This window comes from Moschus berezovskii, chromosome 5 (genome assembly GCF_049115385.1).
Source record: "Moschus berezovskii isolate FMDL1 chromosome 5, NW_MosBer_1.0, whole genome shotgun sequence".
Classification (NCBI taxonomy): Eukaryota; Metazoa; Chordata; class Mammalia; order Artiodactyla; family Moschidae; genus Moschus; species Moschus berezovskii.
In genome coordinates, this window is record NC_142464.1 from 121,085,467 (window position 1) to 121,105,567 (window position 20,101).

The 20,101-nt window shown below is 45.3% G+C and overlaps 1 protein-coding gene across 7 annotated transcripts in view; it reads right to left on the minus strand.

The window, feature by feature from the left end:
- Positions 1 to 1,300: 1,300 nt before the first annotated feature.
- Positions 1,301 to 20,101, minus strand: part of LDB2 (LIM domain binding 2) — a 477,514-nt gene continuing 458,713 nt past the window's right edge. Inside the window, exons 6-8 of one of the 7 annotated variants that reach the window (XM_088836541.1) lie at positions 14,334 to 14,457; positions 8,975 to 9,117; positions 1,301 to 2,643 (exon numbers count right to left, since the gene is read on the minus strand). In XM_088836541.1, the coding sequence (XP_088692667.1) occupies positions 2,413 to 2,643; positions 8,975 to 9,117; positions 14,334 to 14,457 (498 nt within the window). In that variant the 3' untranslated portion in view covers positions 1,301 to 2,412. The other 6 variants (XM_088836539.1, XM_088836540.1, XM_088836538.1 and 3 more) reach the window with 6 other exon arrangements.

Sequence of the window (20,101 nt, forward strand, 5' to 3'; positions counted from 1 at the left end):
GAGATGCAGAAACAAATTCCACTGATGTCACCTGTGAGCTCTGAGATGGAGCAACTCACTTACTGAAGCAGACGGTTGGTCCCCTGCCCAGACGCCCTTTCTGGGACTAGCCTGCCCATGCCGAGATGCTAAGACTGTTGCCTTCCAGTTGATCTCTCCTCTGCAGCACAGCCCTTGGCTGATGGAGGCCCATCTTATTCTGAAGTTACTGCCTCCCACACCCCCTGGGGGTGGCCCCAGCCAATGTCTGACCAGTACAGGTGTACAGAAATCTGGCAGCTGAGTTGCAAGGCCCAAACCTTCCCCTGCACCATGGACCAGGCTCAGGAAGTAGGCTTCCTGAGTTTGCAGCTTTCCTAGCTCTTTCCTCTTCCCCATCTTTCCCCGTCCACTCCCTTAAAGAATTTTTTTTTTTAACTGAAGAAGATCCCCTCAGTAACTCTGTGCCCCAAATTCTGGTCTCAGGTTTTGCTTCTGGGAATCTCAACCTAAGAGACACCTCTCCTTTCTCTTCTCTTTTCAAGCCCCGCTTTTCCAGAACTGGCTGAGATGATCTATTACTATGGCCTGGCACTTTATACACATCCAGTTAATGCTAACAGATTTCTTCACTCATCTTCCTCATTCGAACAGAGTAGACAAATGCGACGAAAGTTCTTGAAACCCAAAGTCCCCAAATGAGTTTTCCATAATCTTTGTATAATACACCTTTTAGAAAAATAGGCAAGTGTGAGCACTGATTTATAAAAAATGGGGAGATGAAGGCCTGCTTGGTGGAGCTGTGAGGATTAACTGAAATAAAGGCTCCTCTGTCCATGGAATTCCCCAGGCAAGGATATTGCAGTGGGCTGCCATTCCCTTCTCCAGGGGATCTTCTCAACCCAGGGATAGAATCTGGATATCCTGCATTACAGACAGATTCTTCACTGTCTGAGCTATCAGGGAAGCCCGAAGTAATGTCTGTGGACCTTAAATTGAGATGTTTGGTACAGAGTAAGCACTCAGTGAGTGGAAGCCGCTGCCCTTATGTTTGACCAGCCATAGGGAGCCAGGTCAATCCTTGCTTTCCAATTCCTGTGTCTTGGGACAGCAGAGTGGCTGGCACAGAGAAGGTACCCCTGTGTTTGCCCAAGTAAACTGCAGTGAGTGAGGAAGAAATGGTACTTTGTAAAGATGAGCCGTTTTCACAGTCCCACTCCATGTGGCACTTGGGTCATAAATCCACGCTCAGTACTTCTCATCATCGTGGGCAGATTTCTCTGCCAGGATCACAGATACGCAGACTCATTTGCTTTGGTCGTTAACACAGTTTATTATTGGCACACTTATCAGTAAAGCATACATAAAATACAGCTGTTTTATAACACACGAGCCACTGTGTCTTTACATGTATAGAGGAACATATTAATATGCAAATGGAAAAATTAGTTCTTTTATAAAGTTTCACATAAATACACTGGAATTGCCCCCAAAGAAAAGTCCCCATAAAAGAACCAGGTGAGGGCTTTACAAAATATTATACAGGAAATATACTATGAAGAGAAACAACAGTCAATTCAGATACAATAAAAAAAAAGAAACCCAAAAGTTTCAGATTTATTAAACTGCCCACAAAATTAATGGATTACATGGCTTGAAAATATTTGGATCAACAGCAATTTTACAAACGAATACATTCTCAAGGGGCCAGGTGCCTTTCCTTACATAAAAATCTGCTGTAGTGTCTCTGATGACAAAAAGACATTTCTTGTTTCTGCACTCGGGCTCGACTGAACCAACTCGGGCTCGAGGACCAATTGACATTAGCTTGGCCATAAATTACCCTGCTGGGCCCTCTTCGCTGTTACCCAAAGAAAGAAAAGGTGAAGGAGAAAAAAAAATAAAGGTACGTTTAAATTACTTTCCAAAAGCGGATTTTTTTTCCTTTTCTTTTTTTACTGAAACAAGAAACTCTCAGATGCAAGTCAAAAAGCAGAAAATATCTTACAATATTAAAAAGTCATCTGTAGTTGGATTCGGCATAGAATGGGATCCTGAGCACTGAGGGTTTACTGATAATATGGCCTTCGTTGGATGGTTGGATGCGGGGTTGGCAAAAGGAAATTAACAAACGTGGTTCAAACGGAGCCAGGAGAAGCGCTAGCATTTGCTCTTGTTTTAATTATGATCAGTGCCAGTATCTGTGTTACCTGCGAAGGCCTCCAGGGAGGGGTCCTGGAAGTTTATTTGGAATGGTCCTCTCAATTTAAAAAAAAAAAAGGAAGAAAGAAACTCAGATCATTGTGGTTTAGAAATCGGTATTTGCGTGGCAAAGTTTTAACGTCTGCTCCTTCCTCTCCTGTAAGTAAGGATGTGAAATAGTGAGCGTGACCCACGGGGGCTATGGACAGTGAATCCTGGAGCCGGTCACTCTTACTGGGAAGCCTGGGGCGGGGGGTTCTCTGATTTGGTCTCTTGAGTGGCCGGAGGTTTACTGTTCCATGGGCTGCTGTTCCCCAGGGCGGGTGAACTGGTGAAGTCTTCCTCGTCGTCCATGCCGTTGGCCGCATCATACTGCGTGTTTTCTAATCTAGTGATTAGCCTTTCGTCCTCGTCCCCAAACTCACCTCCCATCAGAGTTGGCTCTCCTACCACCATCACATCCTGTGAACAGCAGCTGACATTATTACAGGGAACCTTGGGAGAGAGAAGCCCACTTAAAACACTAGCGGGAGGAGGCGCTGGGGGGCCTGGGCCAGACACACCGTGTCCTGTACACCGGGGTCAAGTCTCAGTGTCGGGGGGACCAGGACGCATATTGGATTTCTACAGGAAATAAACATCGCCTCCTGACGGGGAACAACCACGCGAGTTTATGTCCTTAGCGTGCAGCCTGACACCGGAGAACGAGCAATGCTAGCAATCTGCAGAAATAAAAAAATGGATTTTTCAAAATTAAAAAAATCCACGCTGTGCAACTTGCCGACACTGGGGACTCTGGAGAGGGCAGTGGGCGCTGTGCGAGACCTTGGAAACGCCACCACTTTTACTGAGGGTCTCGGGAAGGCTTTGCAAACTACTGAGAATAGCAGCCGACGCCGGGGAAGGGGAGGGAGGCGGTTCTGCCGTCTTCACGCAACTCATTCCAAACGGCATTTTCTCTGTCCCAAGGACGGTATACGTTTTAATTGAAGACAGATCTCTCTTTATTCCTACTCAGCCAGGCCCTTTTACGCAGCCAACATCCTTGACATTCTGCTACTTAATTATGGTAATTAATTTAGGTAAAGTTTTCGATAAAAACAATGTTCACACTGATTTGACAATTTGCATAGCTAATTAAGTCATTAGCAAAAACCTGCTGATTGCCAACAAGCCCTGAATTTACCATCTGTTATTCCTTGGTGCCTGTCACCTATCCCCACACAGACAACCCCACCACCAATCTGGGCAGTAAAGAGAACCAGTCTGTCCAGCTGGTGCCATTAAAGGAAGATGAAGAGAACGAATGATAATTATGTCGATGAAGCTGGTCGTCATCAGAGATGGAAGCGTGCAAGAAGAATCCATCTAATCTCTCCTTTAAGTACAAACTGTCCTTCCACGCAAACAGGGAAGGCACCTCCTAGAGCTGGGAGCTTGGTAGAGGCCACCGCTGCAGAGGCTCGTGGACAGGGGGCAAGAAAGCCTGTGCAAGGCGCGGCTCTGGCCTCCGTTCCAAGGGGGCACTGTGGGCCCAATGGCTGACCTGGGCACGGCACAGGGCATCCGTCAGGTGGATCCTGCTCTGCCAACTCTGAGCAACAATCTACTTAAGAGCGCCTGACTGCCCTCGGCTTTGGCTGAAGCTGAAACATCAGGGCCAGCCAGATGCTTTTGGAGATATAAGTACGCATTTGCTGATAGGAATGCGAATTTGCCTTGACAAACGTTCTTTCCACTGGGGCAAGAGAGGCTGCCTGGGGCAGTCTGAGTGGAACACTGCTCGTGGTCAGGAGAAAGGTCCAGCTGTCCCTCCAGGGCCCTTCTCAAATTTTGAAGGTGCCCATTAAACTAATCCCTTTGTGACGATCTGGTCTGTTTTGGAATGGAAAACCTTGTTTGTCTGATAGATCGATTCCCCTCAAATTAGAGTGAAGATAATCAATAGGTTTCACACAGTGTTTTCAGACTAATCACTCTTGCGAAATGATAACAAGGATGTTAAAGAGAAATGCCCCAGAAGAAGTAAGTGGCTCAAAGGTGGCCTGACTAGACTCAGCCATCGAGGTGCTGGCAGGGTATCCAACTGTGAGTCTCTAAGAATGTCCTTATGATGCCACCAGGAGCTACATGTGACACTGACTTGTGAGAGACTCACAGGGACTCTTGAGATGTAAAATAGACACAGACTTCGAGTGTCAAGAAAGCTGATGGGAAGTTAAATGGATCGGGGCTTCCACCTGACCCCTTGGGGTGTTGGGGATACAAAAAGCGCCCCCTCATTGCAGGTCATCAGGAGACTGTGCTTACAGTCAGGAGCAAAGGCAGGAGGCAAGACCAGGTTAAGATGTGGCAGAGCGCCACACGAGGGTGAATCTCATCTCGTGACCTGTGTGTGGCACCCTTTGAAGGGCTGGGAAAACACACGCATTAGGTGTCACAGGGCAGGGGAAGAATGTTAGAACCGAAGTGTGGGTCTGCATTAGTATTGTGAGTCCAAGGTCAGCAAGAGAGGCTGGGGGAATGGCAGGAAGTAAAGCATAATTTGGAAACAGAAGAAGCTGACTTAAACGTGATATTAGCAAAGAAGTTCCCAACACTCCAGATGCCTTCACTGTATCCGCAAACAGCAATCATTCCAGAAAAGTCCTACGAAAACAGTGATTTGAATCTCTTCAAATGGGGCTCATACAGGCTCATAGGATGTTTGGTGTATCTTTGTTCCAGAAGCAAATGGAAAAGATGCCCAGGCATAGATATTTTTGAGCATCTGAAGTTTCAGAGAGATGCCACATTTGCCTTCCTGATATAAAACATATCCTCAGCCAGAGGCATAATTGTGGGTGTGCGTATGTGTGTGTGCACGCATGAGCGATGAGTAGATGGCAAGTTACAACGAGACAGACGTGTGCTAAGGACTCTGCGTGCACCTAGAGGCTTGAGGACAGTTACACAATTACGCACAGGACTCTAGGTGGCTCTGCTAAACCTCTAGGCTAGGACGTGGGTTCTCCACTCAGGCGGGCTTGACTTGCTATCTTCACAAAACGAACGGAGACAGAAGGCACATTTTATGTGCATGCTCAGTCGCTTCACTTATGTCTGATTCTTTGCTACCCCATGGACTGTGGCCCACCAGGCTCCTCTGTCCATGGGATTCTCCAGGCAAGAATACTGGAGTGGGTTGCCACGCCCACCTCCAGGGGATCTTCCCAACCCAGGGATCACACCTTCATCTCTTTTGTCTCCTGCATTGGCAGCTGAATTCTTTACCACTAGCACCACCTGGGAAGCCCAACGCACATTTGGGGCTCCTTCTAACTGGGGGTGTTGGCATCATTTCCCCAACACCCCCACACCTTAAAAAATCCCCCCCAACATCATTCAACATCCACAGTGAGAGCTGAACTTCCTGCCCTGTCCTGTGGGACCCTCCTCAGGAGGCGATATTGGTCTACCTAAGAGTAACCCATGTGGTCTCAACTCCCTACGAGGCAGACCCCTCTGCTCCTTGCTGGAGACCCTGGGATGCCACCAGCTGGTGCCCGCGTTATCTCTTCTCACTAAGCCCCGGAGCGAGGACCACCAACCTCTGAGGAGGACAGGGAGGGACTCCTTTCAGGGCCCCTCAATGCTTCTCCTTACACTGGCCAGCAGGGGTCTCTGCTGTGGACTGACACAGGTCTCCATCCCTCCCAGGGTTGAGGCTGTGGTTCGGGGTTGTTCCTAGCCCCTGCTCATGGAGTGAGAAGCAGAAGCTGAGGATTAAACCCGAGCCCTTGCCGGACACACACACTGCCGTCCGGCAGCTCGGCGGACCACAGACGTGGCCACGGTAACATGCCCCCCTGTCCGTGTCTTCAGACAGGGCAGCTAAGACCAGCAAGTGGCATTTCTAGTTAAATAGGAACGGGGTGTGGGTGATTCAGGACACACAAAAGATGTGATCATTAGAAGCCAGTTGGTGCTTATCATCTGACATCCAACCAGCCGGGGACCTATAGAAACGGACACGTTTGCCTAACCTGGATGACTTCCCTGTTTCTCTCAGCCATCTCTAAGTTTCACTTAATGAACACATCCTTCATTGCACAGTAAAAATACTGCTAACACTCTTCTTGCACTTTCTAATGGTGCCTTGCTCTTGTCTGAAGGGTCTTAACTCATTAAAGACCCTCTCAACACAGGTATCTTCCAGCAAAATGCAATGGTTGGTTGGGAAGACAGGAATGTAATGGGGTAGAAAAAGTTAGGTGCTCTTTAAAAAAATTGCAACGTTTCTGACTAGTCCAGGTATGTTAAAATACACGGACACATGGCTGCTATTTGGTACCCATGGTAGACATCACTAATGGATGGCCTACCATGCCCAGCTCAGGCTCAGAATCTTTCTGGACACTCTACCCTGTGAGTTGACCCCAGGAGACTGAGTTGGCAGGAGAGAAGAAACCTCTTCATCGTCCCTCCTTTAGATAGTGAGCTCTTCAATGACAGAGCTTGGGCGTCTTTTGGTCTTGTTTCTTTTTTTTTTTTTATTTTAAATCTTGGGATAACCAAACACCTGGTATAGTGTAGGGCACATAATAGGAGCTCAGAAAATGCTTGATGAACTGCTCTGAATTCTTGCAGTCCCTGTGCCTTTAAGTAGCTACGTCAGAGTTCCAGAAATCTCTGGAATGTACTTTCAATTGTTTGTGGAAACTAACAACCTTTAGTTTCTAAAACTCTCAGATTAAATGAATAAATAGGCTACTTGTGTATGCTTTGGGGGCTGATTTATTTACACCTGGCCATTTTCTTTTCTATGCATTTTCCATTTAACCAGCAGTGGGTATAATTTACTGGCACCTTAATAAGACTGCTTTTCTCCTTTGATTTCCAACCCCCTCACTCTTCAGGGCGGAGAAGGCAATGGCAAGCCACTCCAGTACTCTTGCCTGGAAAATCCCATGGATGGAGGAGCCTGGTGGGCTGCAGTCCATGGGGTCGTTAGGGGTCGGACACGACTGAGCGACTTCACTTTCACTTTTCACTTTCACACATTGGAGAAGGAAATGGCAACCCACTCCAGTGTTCTTGCCTGGAGAATCCCAGGGACAGGGGAGCCTGGTGGACTTCCATCTATGGGGTCACACAGAGTCGGACACGACTGAAGTGACTTAGCAGCAGCAGCAGTAGCAGCACTCTTCAGGGATGATAGCCCAGTTAAAAACAGAGGTGACTCTGGTATTATCTGAAGACTGAGATTCCTAATGCTCTTAAAATTAAAATGACACCTACCCCAGAGGCTGGCCACTCTCTCATGACCCTTTCTTTTTACTGTGCTGGGGAATGGCCACCGCACCCTCTGTCCATGGGGGACAGGAGGAGAGGCCAGGAGATTCTCAGATACACTGATGGGGCTGGGTTTAGTCGAAGAGACCTGACCAATGCGATGCGGGGGCAAGTGGGTGGGGGACAGATTTGAAAGCCACATTGAGAGGTAAGCGGAGAGCCTTCTGGAAAGGATGGTCCACTCCCACATGGACAGGAGACAGCGCAGGATCAGAACCTGAAGGAGAGGGACCAAAGCCCAAGAGGGGAGATGAGTGAGAAAGACGGGAAAGGGAAGAAAAGAACCGCATTGGAGGTGGAGGACGGCTGCAAGAGCCGGCACACTCTCAAAGACACAGGAGCCAGAGGACACCTCAGAGGTGCCATGAGAACACCCGGGCACACTCTCAAAGACACAGGAGCCAGAGGGCACCTCGGAGGCGCCATGAGAACACCCAGGCACACTCTCAAAGACACAGGAGCCAGAGGGCACCTCGGAGGCGCCATGAGAACACCCGGGCACACTCTCAAAGACACAGGAGCCAGAGGGCACCTCGGAGGCGCCAACAGAACCCCTGGGTCGGAAGGAAGGACAGTCGAAAGCCTGGTGAGGTGACGTGCCAAGGGCCGCAGACAAGGAAACTGGAGAGGCAAGGCGCGCTTCAAGGAGCGCGAGAACTGATCAATAAAATTCCGGGATGAGGAACTCAGAGGCCAGAAGGGATCAGGAAGAAGGGGGAGGACTGGGGAAGAAATCAAGAGGAGAGGAAGAAAGGTTCCATCTGCCTGGTTTGCCTTCCCGGGGACACCCTCGGGTATCGGTCTCAGAGTTCAAGAAGCCCCCTTCTGAGCGGCCCACTTCCTTCGTCAAGACCCAGAACTGAGAGGAAAGGGCCAAGAGGTCAAGAGAGTCCAGACCAAACCTGGGGCTGAACCTCCCTCTAAGCTAATGAAACAGGGAAGCAAAATCCACTGAGCTGCACTGGCCTTGAGTTAATTACCTGAGTCTTAAAATACGAGGAGATGCCCATGTCTGGGGCGGGGGCAGTTGGGGACAGTCAAATGACAAGCTGGAGTCTGAGTGCCAGGAGCTAGCTTTCCAGTGGAACAGAGGGTCCCAGCGATGGTGCCCAGAGCCCCTTATCTGCCACCAGGCACATCGCTCAGTGATATTTTAATTAAACCTTAGGTGACACATCTCCTGTCTGCGACTCTGACGGCATTTTCATTCCCGTCCCGCTGCAGCACAGACTCTGCGTATTGCTTTCTAGTTCCCAGTTTGCAGGGGCTGGTTTTCAGGACAGAGTCCTCCTCCTTCCTCCCGACTCCTGTCCCTGCCTTCCCCTCCCCCACCCCACCTCCCGCCCACCTGGCCCAGAGGGTCTTTGCAGCTAAGAGTCTTTTCCGCGGGCCCCCCTGGAATTGGGAGACGGTAAAGGCAGGAATTGCAGCCTAAAAGGAAAGCGAGACTTACAGGTACCTGACTGGACAGACTCAGGTTGGCAGCCGTGGTCTTCTTCTTGCTGCCCGTGCTGTTGGCGGCGTTCCCCGCGCTGCTGTTGGAGGTGCTGCTCGTGGAGTTTTTCCGTTTCCTCCGTTTGGTTGTCGGTTGCCTTGTGGGTTCTGCTGCAATATGGAAAAGGGAAGAAGGATCAGTTCCTGGGCCACCACCGCGGTCCCTCCAGTGACACTGTTTTTGTAAACTGAAAAGAGTAGACTATTGACATTTTTTTCCCCCGTTTATTTTAACTTGACAAAACCCAAAAGGAGAAAACTGATGATCCAGTTTTAGCACAAAATGATGGAAACTCTTTTCTTTAACATGTCTATAAAATGATTTGCATTTAATTGTTCTTTCTGGTTTCATCTATATGTCACATGCTCAGTCGTGTCCGGCTCTTTGTGGCCCCATGGACTGTAGCCCGCCAGGCTCCACTGTCCATAGGATTTTCCAGGCAAGAACACTAAAGTGAGTTGCCATTTCCTACTCCAGGGGATCTTTCTGACCCAGGGATTGAACCTGAGTCTCCCTCTTCTGCATTGGCAGGTGGATTCTTTACCACTAGCACCACCTTGGAAGCCCATCTATATGTCTGGAATCTATGAATACGTCTTAGGGGTGAGTTATACTACTTATTTAATTTATATGCAGAGCACATCATGAGGAACGCTGGGCTGGAAGAAGCACAGGGTGGAATCAAGATTGCTGGGAGAAATATCAATAACCTCAGATATGCAGATGATACCACCCTTATGGCAGAAAGTGAAGAGGAACTAAAAAGCCTCTCGATAAAAGTGAAAGAGGAGAGTGAAAAGGTTGGCTTGAAGCTCAACATTCAGAAAACAAAGATTATGGCATCTGGTCCCATCACTTCATGGGAAATAGATGGGGAAACAGTGTCAGACTTTATTTTTTTGGGCTCCAAAATCACTGCGGATGCTGATTGCAGTCATGAAATTAAAAGACGCTTACTCCTTGGAAGGAAAGTTATGACCAACCTAGATAGTATATTAAAAAGCAGAAACATTACTTTGCCAACCAAGGTCCGTCTAGTCAAGGCTATGGTTTTTCCTGTGGTCATGTATGGATGTGAGAGTTGGACTGTGAAGAAAGCTGATCGCTGAAGAATTGATGCTTTTGAACTGTGGTGTTGGAGAAGACTCTTGAGAGTCCCTTGGACTGCAAGGAGATCCAACCAGTCCATCCTAAAGGAGATCAATCCTGGGTGTTCATTGGAGGGACTGATGCTAAAGCTAAAACTCCAACACTTTGGCCACCTCATGAGACGAGTTGACTCACTGGAAAAGACTCTGATGCTGGGAGGGACTGGGGGCAGGAGGAGAAGGGGACGACAGAGAATGAGATGGCTGGATGGCATCACCGACTCGATGGAGGTGAATTTGAGTGAACTCCGGGAGTTGGTGATGGACAGGGAGGCCTGGCGTGCTGTGATTCATGGGGTCGCAAAGAGTCGGACACGACTGAGCGACTGAACTGAACTGAAGTGAACTGATACCACTGTCACAATTTGAACTTAAAATATTATTACCATTATGAATTTTGAGAAAAATATTTTATGGCCTACCTTCTTTTTATAATAAAAGGAGGGTTCTGAGAATCCACCTGCAGTACAGGAGACCTGGGTTTGATCCCTGGGTTGGGAAGATCCTCTGGAGAAGGGAAAGGCTACCCACTCCAGTATGTGGCCTGGAGAAGTCCACGGAATGTACAGTCCATGGGGTTTGCAAAGAGTTAGACACAACTGAGAGACTTTCACGCTATTCACACTGAGATTCCTAGGGAGCCTCCAAGGCCTGAGGAAAGTGTGTGTGTGTGTGTGCACGCACGCACATGTGTGTACTCAGTTGTGTCTGAGTCTGTGACCCCATGGCCTGCAGCCCACCAGGGTCCTCGGTCCATGGAATTCTCCAGGCAAGAATACTGGAGTGGGTTGCCATTTCCTGCTCCAGGGATCTTCCTGACCCAGAGATGAAACTCGTAACTCTTGCATTGGCAGGCAGATTCTTTACCACTAGCACCACCTGTGTGAATTTAGCTAAATTAGGGACCCAGTGAGTAACAGCAGCACCTACTGGCCGAGTGTCATATTGCAGCCAAGCTCTATTACACCTTGAAGTGAAGTGAAGTCGCTCAGTCGTGTCCAACTCTTTGTGACCGCGTGGACTGTAGCCTACAAGGATCCTCTGTCCATGGAATTTTCAAGGCAGGAGTACTGGAGTGGGTTGCCATTTCCTTCTCCAGGGGATCTTCCCGACCTATGGATCGAACCCAGGTCTCCCGCATTGCGGGCAGATGCTTTACCGTCTTGAGCCAAGAAGTGTCCATCCAACCAGTCATTGATGTGGAACTTATGGATTCCCAAGCTCAGGAGAAATGCCCATGGTTTGCACCCTGGTGTTTAAAGGATGCAACTTACTTGAAAATTCCTGGGGGGGAAATGTCTTAATATGCTATAATCAATATATTAATGAAAGGAAACTAGACCTTTTCCAGGTTTAGAAATAGAAAAAAAAAATTTTTTTTTGAACCTGAAGGATGAGGCAAGATCTTATTGGAAGTGTACAGACTTATGGAAATGTGCAGTAAGAAGAATTTCATTTATTTATTATGCATTATGTTCAGTTCAGTTCAGTCACTCAGTCGTGTCCGACTCTTTGCAACCCCATGAATCACAGCACGCCAGGCCTCCCTGTCCATCACCAACTCCCGGAGTTCACTCAAACTCATGTCCATAGAGTCGGTGATGCCATCCAGCCATCTCATTCTCTGTCGTCCCCGTCTCCTCCCACCCCCAATCCCTCCCAGCATCAGACTCTCTTCCAGTGAATCAACTCGTCGCATGAGGTGACCAAAGTATTGCAGTTTCAGCTTTAGCATCAGTCCTTCCAACGAACACCCAGGATTGATCTCCTTTAAGCATGACTCAGTGTTCTAATATTCTTGATATTTTCTTTCATTATTTTATATTCATAGCAACTCTATTAGTTAGGGGCTATTATAATCTTTGTTTTGATAATGAGAAACTTTCAGAAGCCTGTTCCAGGCACTTACTAAATGAATTGGAAATGGTATATAAGAGCTAACCCTATTCTAGGCCCAACCCTGATGGACAGAAGGTAAGCTAGGGCTCTATTGGAACTAAGTGAGGGGACCTTTGGCATTTTCTTGAGTCATCTTTGCTGCTTCTATTGGACAATGGGGTGAGTTTGTTTTAAGGCTCATTTCAAAAACTACTGGGTCCGTCATGTTATTCCTGACTTTTGATGAAGTAGAAGGTTTCTATTTATACACTATTTTTTCTTTCATAAATATTTTCATCTTAAAGTCTGAAGATATTCATTGACAGAGGCCTAACATCCCTATCCATGGAGAGTTATGGGTGTTTATTCTGAAGGTTATGGAAACAGGAAACAGAACTGTTCCAACTTAGGCAGCTGGAGGTGAGTTGGGTGGTACAGTCTAAAGTTAAGCGAATACCCCAGTTTTCCCTGACCAGTGTCTTCTTCCTTTGACTTGAATTGAAATCTGCTGCTTTTCATTAAAAAAAAAAAAAAAGTATCTTTTAATGGAATTTTGGGAAAACATGCCTAAAATGTTTGCTATGTGTTGCTCCTACTGTCTGTAGGAGCTGTAGCAATAGAGTCATGAACTGAAGACACAAAACTTACTGTGACATAGATCTCCACTGATTAGTCTTGCACTAACTTTAGCAAGTTCTAATTTAAATCTCAGGCCTATTATATCGAACGGGAATAACAAGAAATATCTCATACCTCACAATAACCCTAATGAAGATCCAATAAAAAAAAGAAAAAGAAAGGTCTGAGACACTGGGATTTGTGACTGTTTTCACGCAGTGCTGTAAACAGAGTGGTTTGACCAGTGCCTGGCATATTGTAGGGGCTCAATAAATAGTTGTTGAGTTAATGACTGAATTAATGAATAATATATGAATTATTGGGCTTCCCTGCTGGCTCAGATGGTAAAGAATCTTCCTGCAATGCAGGAGACCCCGGTTCAATCCCTGGGTCAGGAAGATCCCCTGGAGAAGGGAATGGCAACCCACTCCAGTATTCTTGCCTGGAGAATCCCATGGACAGAAGAGCCTGGTGGGTGACAATCCAAGGGGTTGCAAAGAGTTAGAGATGACTGAATGACTAACACACACACACATCCACGTCATATGAATTATATGTGCATACATCAGGAAATAGAAGTTTTCAAGACCTGGAGTGAGTGAAATTTTTTCCCCATAAAACCTTATTGATATTGAAAGAGGAAATAAGGCCAATTTAAGTACATTTAATATCTTTGAAAAATAATGTCCTAAATGTTGAAAATTCCCCTAAGATGGGGATGCAACTATTCTATGTAAAGTAATGCTCGTTTTCCCAGCTTTCTAAATATGTACTTGATTACATTGATCATATTCTCTTTATTTAAAACCCTGGCCAATTACCAGTGGAAGGTGACCATTATATTTCATGATTCAGAAAGCTATATGCCTCATGTTAATAATTACTCTTCATAAAAACAATTTTTAGCGAATGGATACATTTTGCTTTTATGATCAATGAGGCTCGGCACACGCCTGGGAGTGAAAATATATTAGATAGAAAGACAATTAATGATGACTCGAAGCAGTAATTTCAGAACCCCAGCAGGAGACTACAGTATCTAAACTGCATCCTAGGGAAGTGAGAGAAATGGGGTCTTTTATGTATTCTTTTCATGATCAGAGTACCCTTTGATATTACGTGTCCTTAAAAATAGGGCAAAACTTCCTCCCTCCTTCCTTCCCTTTTTCCTCCGTCTATTCCTTCCCCCCCCCTTCCTTCTTTCTCTCTTCTGCCCACCCCCCACTCTTCCTTTCTTCTTCCTTCTCTCCCTTTCTTTTTGTAATTTCTGCCATTCTTCAAAGGACAAAGAAAACTAAAGTAAGCCATCAGCGGTCACCAGTCTTGTCCAGTGGAACAACCACTGACCTGAGAGACAGCAAACCTTGGTTCTCATCTCGGCTATATCCACATCTTCTCAGTAACATTAAAGAAATCAGTTTCCTCCTGTGAGTTTCAAGTCCCCCTAAATCTAGCAAGTGAGGAGACTGTGGAGGAGACTGTGGAGCGTGGTCACCGCAGTGAAGGAGGATGCTTGCCCTTCACCAACTCAGTGTCTTTGGATCCAACATCATGGTCAGAACATCCCTTATAAACTACTTTGCCTGACACGTTTACAATCGCTCCCTTTTCAATCCCCTCGTCCCCAGAAGAAGCCTTGGAAAAAGCATGAAGATGGAGAGGGAAGAGTGAGGTCGTACCTGGCGGCGCCACCATCCGCTGCCACTTCTGAAACAAGCAGGTCTTCAGGCAGTCCCGTGGACTGAGGTTGTAAGTTTTATGTCTGGACATCAGTTCTTGCATTGGCTCCAGTATTACACACAACTGCAAGGAGTTCAAAGACATCGATGTTTCACTACTTGATAATATTATTTGCAATAAATAATATTAACAGCTGGAATCCATTTCGAAGCTTAAAGACACTTTTCTTCCCTCCTGCCACCCTCCTACCATTTTTTATCTTTTTCTGGTTAAGTGTGGAGGAAAAGAAATATTACCAACACTTGATAATGCTCATTCTCTTTAGTATCATTTATATCATACTACAGCCGAGTGTGATTTATACACACACACACACACGCATTTCCCCACATATTCTATACTGATGGTTGGGTGGATACACGCAGTTCTATTCTGAAATGACGTATTTCTCTCTGGTTAAAGAAAAAAGCTCTTTCATATTAGCACAGCATGCTCAGATTTCTACTCTGGCTTCTGTTGTTTTTCCTGTTTGCATAACCACACACTGAGTTACAATGGCAGTTTATGTAGATTTTGTGGAAGTGAAAGCATCATTCAAGCTTTTGAGAACAAAGTGGTAACTTCAGGTACGTTTTTTGATCCTAATTCTTATGAAAAACCGTGATGAACACGACTTCATTTTTTCCCATGGACTCGTTTGTATTTTACACAAGATGTGAAAATTGGTAGTGTATATTCCCACATATGTTCATTGTGGAGATTTTGCTCGGGTTCTGTATGCAGTCACCCTTCTTGCTTCCTTTGGTTAGACCTTTCAGCTCTACTGCAGTCCAAGACATCTGACGACAAAGATTAATGAATGGAATAAGAAGGTAAATCCAGTTAGGATTGCCCTGCACTTTTCTGAATTCCTTCTCAGTTGGAAGCTTATCAGAACACTGCTGCGCTGAGAGCGCTGTTGCTAAGAGGGCAAAGATCACAACTTGGAACAACGCATCCATTGCTGTTGCAACAACAGCAATACGCACATTGGCAATGCACCTGTGCGTGCGTGTTCAGTCGCTTCGGTCGTGTTCAACTCTTTGTGACCCCAAGGACTGTAGCCTGCCAGGCTCCTCTGTCCATGGGCTTCTCCAGGCAAGGGTACTGGAGTGGGCTGCCACGCCCTCCTCCAGGGGATCTTTCCCACCAGGGACTGAACCCGCGTCTCTTCCATTTCCTGCGCTGGCAGGCGGGTTCTTTACTACTAGTGCCACCCAGAAAGCCCTGGCAATGCACCTGCCTGTGTGAAAAGACGTCATTTTATTTATTTATTTATTTTTCTCAGTGTTTATTTTTTTTTCCATCTACAACAGTTTATTTGAATAGCAAGCAATACAGATACACAAATCTTCAAATAGCACCAAAAATACACCACAATAAGAAAATCTCCCAAGCCTATATTTCTAGTCACCCATTTCTTTTTTTTTTCCTTTGAACCTCAGCTTAACATTTTATTTTTTTTATTTTTTCAAAAACAATTTTAGGAATCTTTACTTTATAACAACCTTATCTTAAAATGGAGTAACTTTGGTTTTACGAGCAGTAAGCAAAGTACAGAAGCAAAAATGCATTACAGGAGCATTAAGTTCTACATTAGGTCACATCGTCTAATCTGAAATCACACCCATATCATTTTTCAGGATATCTGGGAAATAGTTATTTCCCAGGATGTCTGAACCATAGCTACTCTATTTTGACTTTTAATTGTAAAAAAAAAATATATATATATATTTTTATTTATTTAATTTAATTTATTTTTAAATTATTTTTATTATTTTTTAAAATTTATTTATTTTTAAGGCATCATTTTATTAAGACATTCAATCTCCGCCTTCATCCGCCCATCTTTTTTACTGCCCCTTTCCCTTCTGCCCTGTCTCATCTGAGCATTTCCCTAGAGGCCACACTTCTTATTGTCCACTGGGTTCCCTCAACCTGGAATTCTTCGCTCCTCTCGTCCTGGTTTTGCCCACTCATCCTTGAAGGCAGAGTCCCTTCTGTTACGCCTTCCTCCCCAGGATCGTGCTCTTCTTCCCATGCGGGTGGAGCCGAATACCTCTCCAGCTCTCCACAGCACGCAGCTCTTTCTGCTCTACGAACTTAGTTACATTTTGTAACCACCAGCTTCCAAGTCTCTTCTCCACTTGACTTTGAACTCTTTGAATGCTGAAATGAGACTATGCCTTTTATCTCTGTGTTCCTAGACTTGGCTCAAATGAATGGATGCATTGAAAGAGTGTTTCTTAGAAAGACTGGAGGACCTTTCTATGCCAATGTTCCTCAAAGTCTAAGGCACACTTCTATCAAAATCAGATGAGTTGATTGCTAAAAATGCAGACTTCTGGGCTCTGCCCTTTCTGTTTTACTGAATCTGGAGGTGAGGCCCTGAATCTGCACGTAAAAAGAGCATTCCCTCATCTAATTCTGATAAGTATTACCCAAAGCTGAGAGCCACTGCCCTACAAATGCTGGGTTTTAGCAGAGATAAATACAGAAGCAAGCCATGCACAGATTTCAAATTTCCTTCTCTTTTCACCGCCCCCATCCCACTTTTCCTCTTCTCAAGTCTAAGCATGATAATCAAAATTGTCGTCATCTAGAAAACTTCCTTAGCCCTTCCTAGCTATCAGTGATCTAAGCCAAAACCACTAACCCCACTCAAGGGCCAACTGTAATCTCCTTTAATTCGCAGTTTCTTTGGGAAAATACTAAGATTTCAAAGCTTGAGCGACACAAGTAGAGTGTGATTCAAAGAGGCAAAGTCACTAGTGCATCAGGCTGTAAAGTAATGAAATCTGGGTTAGTTATAATCCATCTTCAATCCTGTCTATCTTCTTGTTTACTTTAGAGTCCTTTTCGAAAGATTTTTGAAACAATAGAGTGGTTCCAAATTGGGACAGGAGTACGTCAAGGTTGTATATTGTCACCCTGCAGAGTACTTCATGTGAAATGCCAGGCTGGGTGAAGCACAAGCTGGAATCAAGATTGCCGGGAGAAATATCAATAACTTCAGATACATAGATGACACCACCCTTATGGCAGAAAGTGAAGAAGAACTAAAGAGTCTCTTGATGAAAGCGAAAGAGGAGAGTGAAAACATTGGCTTAAAACCCAACATTCAGAAAACCAAGATCATGGCATCTGGTCCCATCACTTCATGGCAAATAGATGGGGAAACAGTGGAAACAGAAACTTTATTTTCTTGGGCTCCAAAATCACTGCAGATGGTGATTGTAGCCATGAAATTAAAAGATGCTTGCTCCTTGGAAGAAAAGCTATGACCAACATAGACAGCATATTAAAAAGCAGAGACATTACTTTGCCAACAAAGGTCCATCTAGTCAAAGCTATAATTTTTCCAGTAGTCATGTATGGATGTGAGAGTTGGACTATAACGAAAGCTGAGAGCTTTTGAACTAGGAGATCCAACCAGTCCATCCTAAAGGATATCAGTCCTGAATATTTATTGGAAGGGTTGATGCTGAAGCTGAAACTCCAATACTTTGGCCACCTGATGTGAAGAACTGATTCACTGGAGAAGACCCTAATGTGCTTGCAAAGAGTGAAGGCAGGAGGAGAAGGGGACAACAGAGGATGAGATGGTTGGATGGCATCACCGACTCGATGGACATGAGTTTGAGTGAACTCCTGGAGTTGGTGATGGACAGGGAGGCCTGGCATGCTGCAGTCCATAGGGTCACAAAGAGTCAGACATGACTGAGTGACTCAACTGAACTGAACTTGAAACCTAAAATGTTAATAAAGAAAAACCTGTGATAGAGAGAGGGTTGCTATACATTTAAGTCCATATTCCAGTGTGTTTTCCTTTACTAAGAATTCTTTACTGGAAATCAAAATATGTGTGCAAATTACAGACACTTTTAGGTCTTCCCCTGTCACTCATAGCAAGCACAGTGAAAGGTTCCACATCCTCTCTCCTTATAGAGATAAGACTGCATTATCCATCAAAGAACTACTATTAGCTTCAGACAGGGTCAGAAGATATTTGGATCTATCATTAAGCTAGAACAGTAAGAAAAGCTTTCAGAGAAATTCTAAGGACTGGGAAAACTTTTTATTTTAATTAAAAAATGTTGTAAAGATTTTAAAACCATTTCCTTGTGGTCAATTCCCATTCTCGAGAAACTGATTTACAGTGGATATAAAATTTCATGGATGGGGTGGAACAAACATGGACTTAAAACCTGAGAGGTCTAGGTATAATCTTATCCTTGGCTGAAACAATTAATAATGCTGGCACTCGGTTTCACCTGTAAAACCATACATATCTCAGACATTTGATAAAGTTGAGATGATATGCCTTGACATGTAAGTTCAACAAACAGTAGATATTATGATCATATATTAACAAGCACAGCACAGATTGCAAAACAAAGCACATCTCTATTATGTTAAATTAACAAGCAGTTACTGAGTTTCCTCCTAAGTTTCACGCACTCTGCTTAGGACAAAACTATGAGAGTCATCGGAGAAGGCAATGGCACCCCACTCCAGCACTCTTGCCTGAGAAATCCCATGGGCAGAGGAGCCTGGTAGGCTGCAGGCCATGGGGTCGTCAAGCGTCGGACATGACTGAATTGACTTAGCAGCTGAGGCAGTGTGAGAATAATACAATCTCAGTCCCCAACACTGAGTCCCTTAAAAATGATTTTAGGTATATTAAGAACACTATCAAGATTGCTGGGAGAAATATCAATAACCTCAGATATGCAGATGACACCACCCTTATGGCAGAAAGTGAAGAGGAACTCAAAGGCCTCTTGATGAAAGTGAAAGAGGAGAGTGAAAAGGTTGGCTTGAAGCTCAACATTCAGAAAACAAAGATCATGGCATCTGGTCCCATCACTTCATGGGAAATAGATGGGGAAACAGTGGAAACAGTGTCAGACTTTTTTTTTTTGGGCTCCAAAATCGCTGCAGATGCTGATTGCAGCCATGAAATTAAAAGACGCTTACTCCTTGGAAGGAAAGTTATGACCAACCTAGATAGCATATTAAAAAGCAGAGACATTACTTTGCCAACCAAGGTCCGTCTAGTCAAGGCTATGGTTTTTCCCGTGGTCATGTATGGATGTGAGAGTTGGACTGTGAAGAAAGCCGATCGCCGAAGAATTGATGCTTTTGAACTGTGGTGCTGGAGAAGACTCTTGAGAGTCCCTTGGACTGCAAGGAGATCCAACCAGTCCATTCTAGAGGAGATCAATCCTGGATGTTCATTGGAAGGATTGATGCTAAAGCTGAAACTGCAATACTTTGGCCACCTCAAGTGACGAGTCGACTCACTGGAAAAGACTCTGATGCTGGGAGGGATTGGGGGTGGGAGGAGACGGGGATGACAGAGAATGAGATGGCTGGATGGCATCACCGACTCTGTGGACATGAGTCTGAGTGAACTCCGGGAGTTGGTGATGGACAGGGAGGCCTGGCGTGCTGTGATTCATGGGGTCGCGGAGAGTCGGACACGACTGAGCGACTGAACTGAACTGAACTGAACTGAATCCTATGTTTGCACTTCAAGCTGCTTAGAAAATCACATCTTCTGAAGCAGATAGTTTCATGATTACAAGTTAGATGGCAGATATTTTTATTATATGACAAGTTACCTATCTGGACCTAGAACGGGTTGTCAGCGTCGAACATGCTAAGAAATGGAAGAGCCGCGTTTATCGTGAGGGCTCAGGAGCTCATTTTCTTCCTTTCCCCA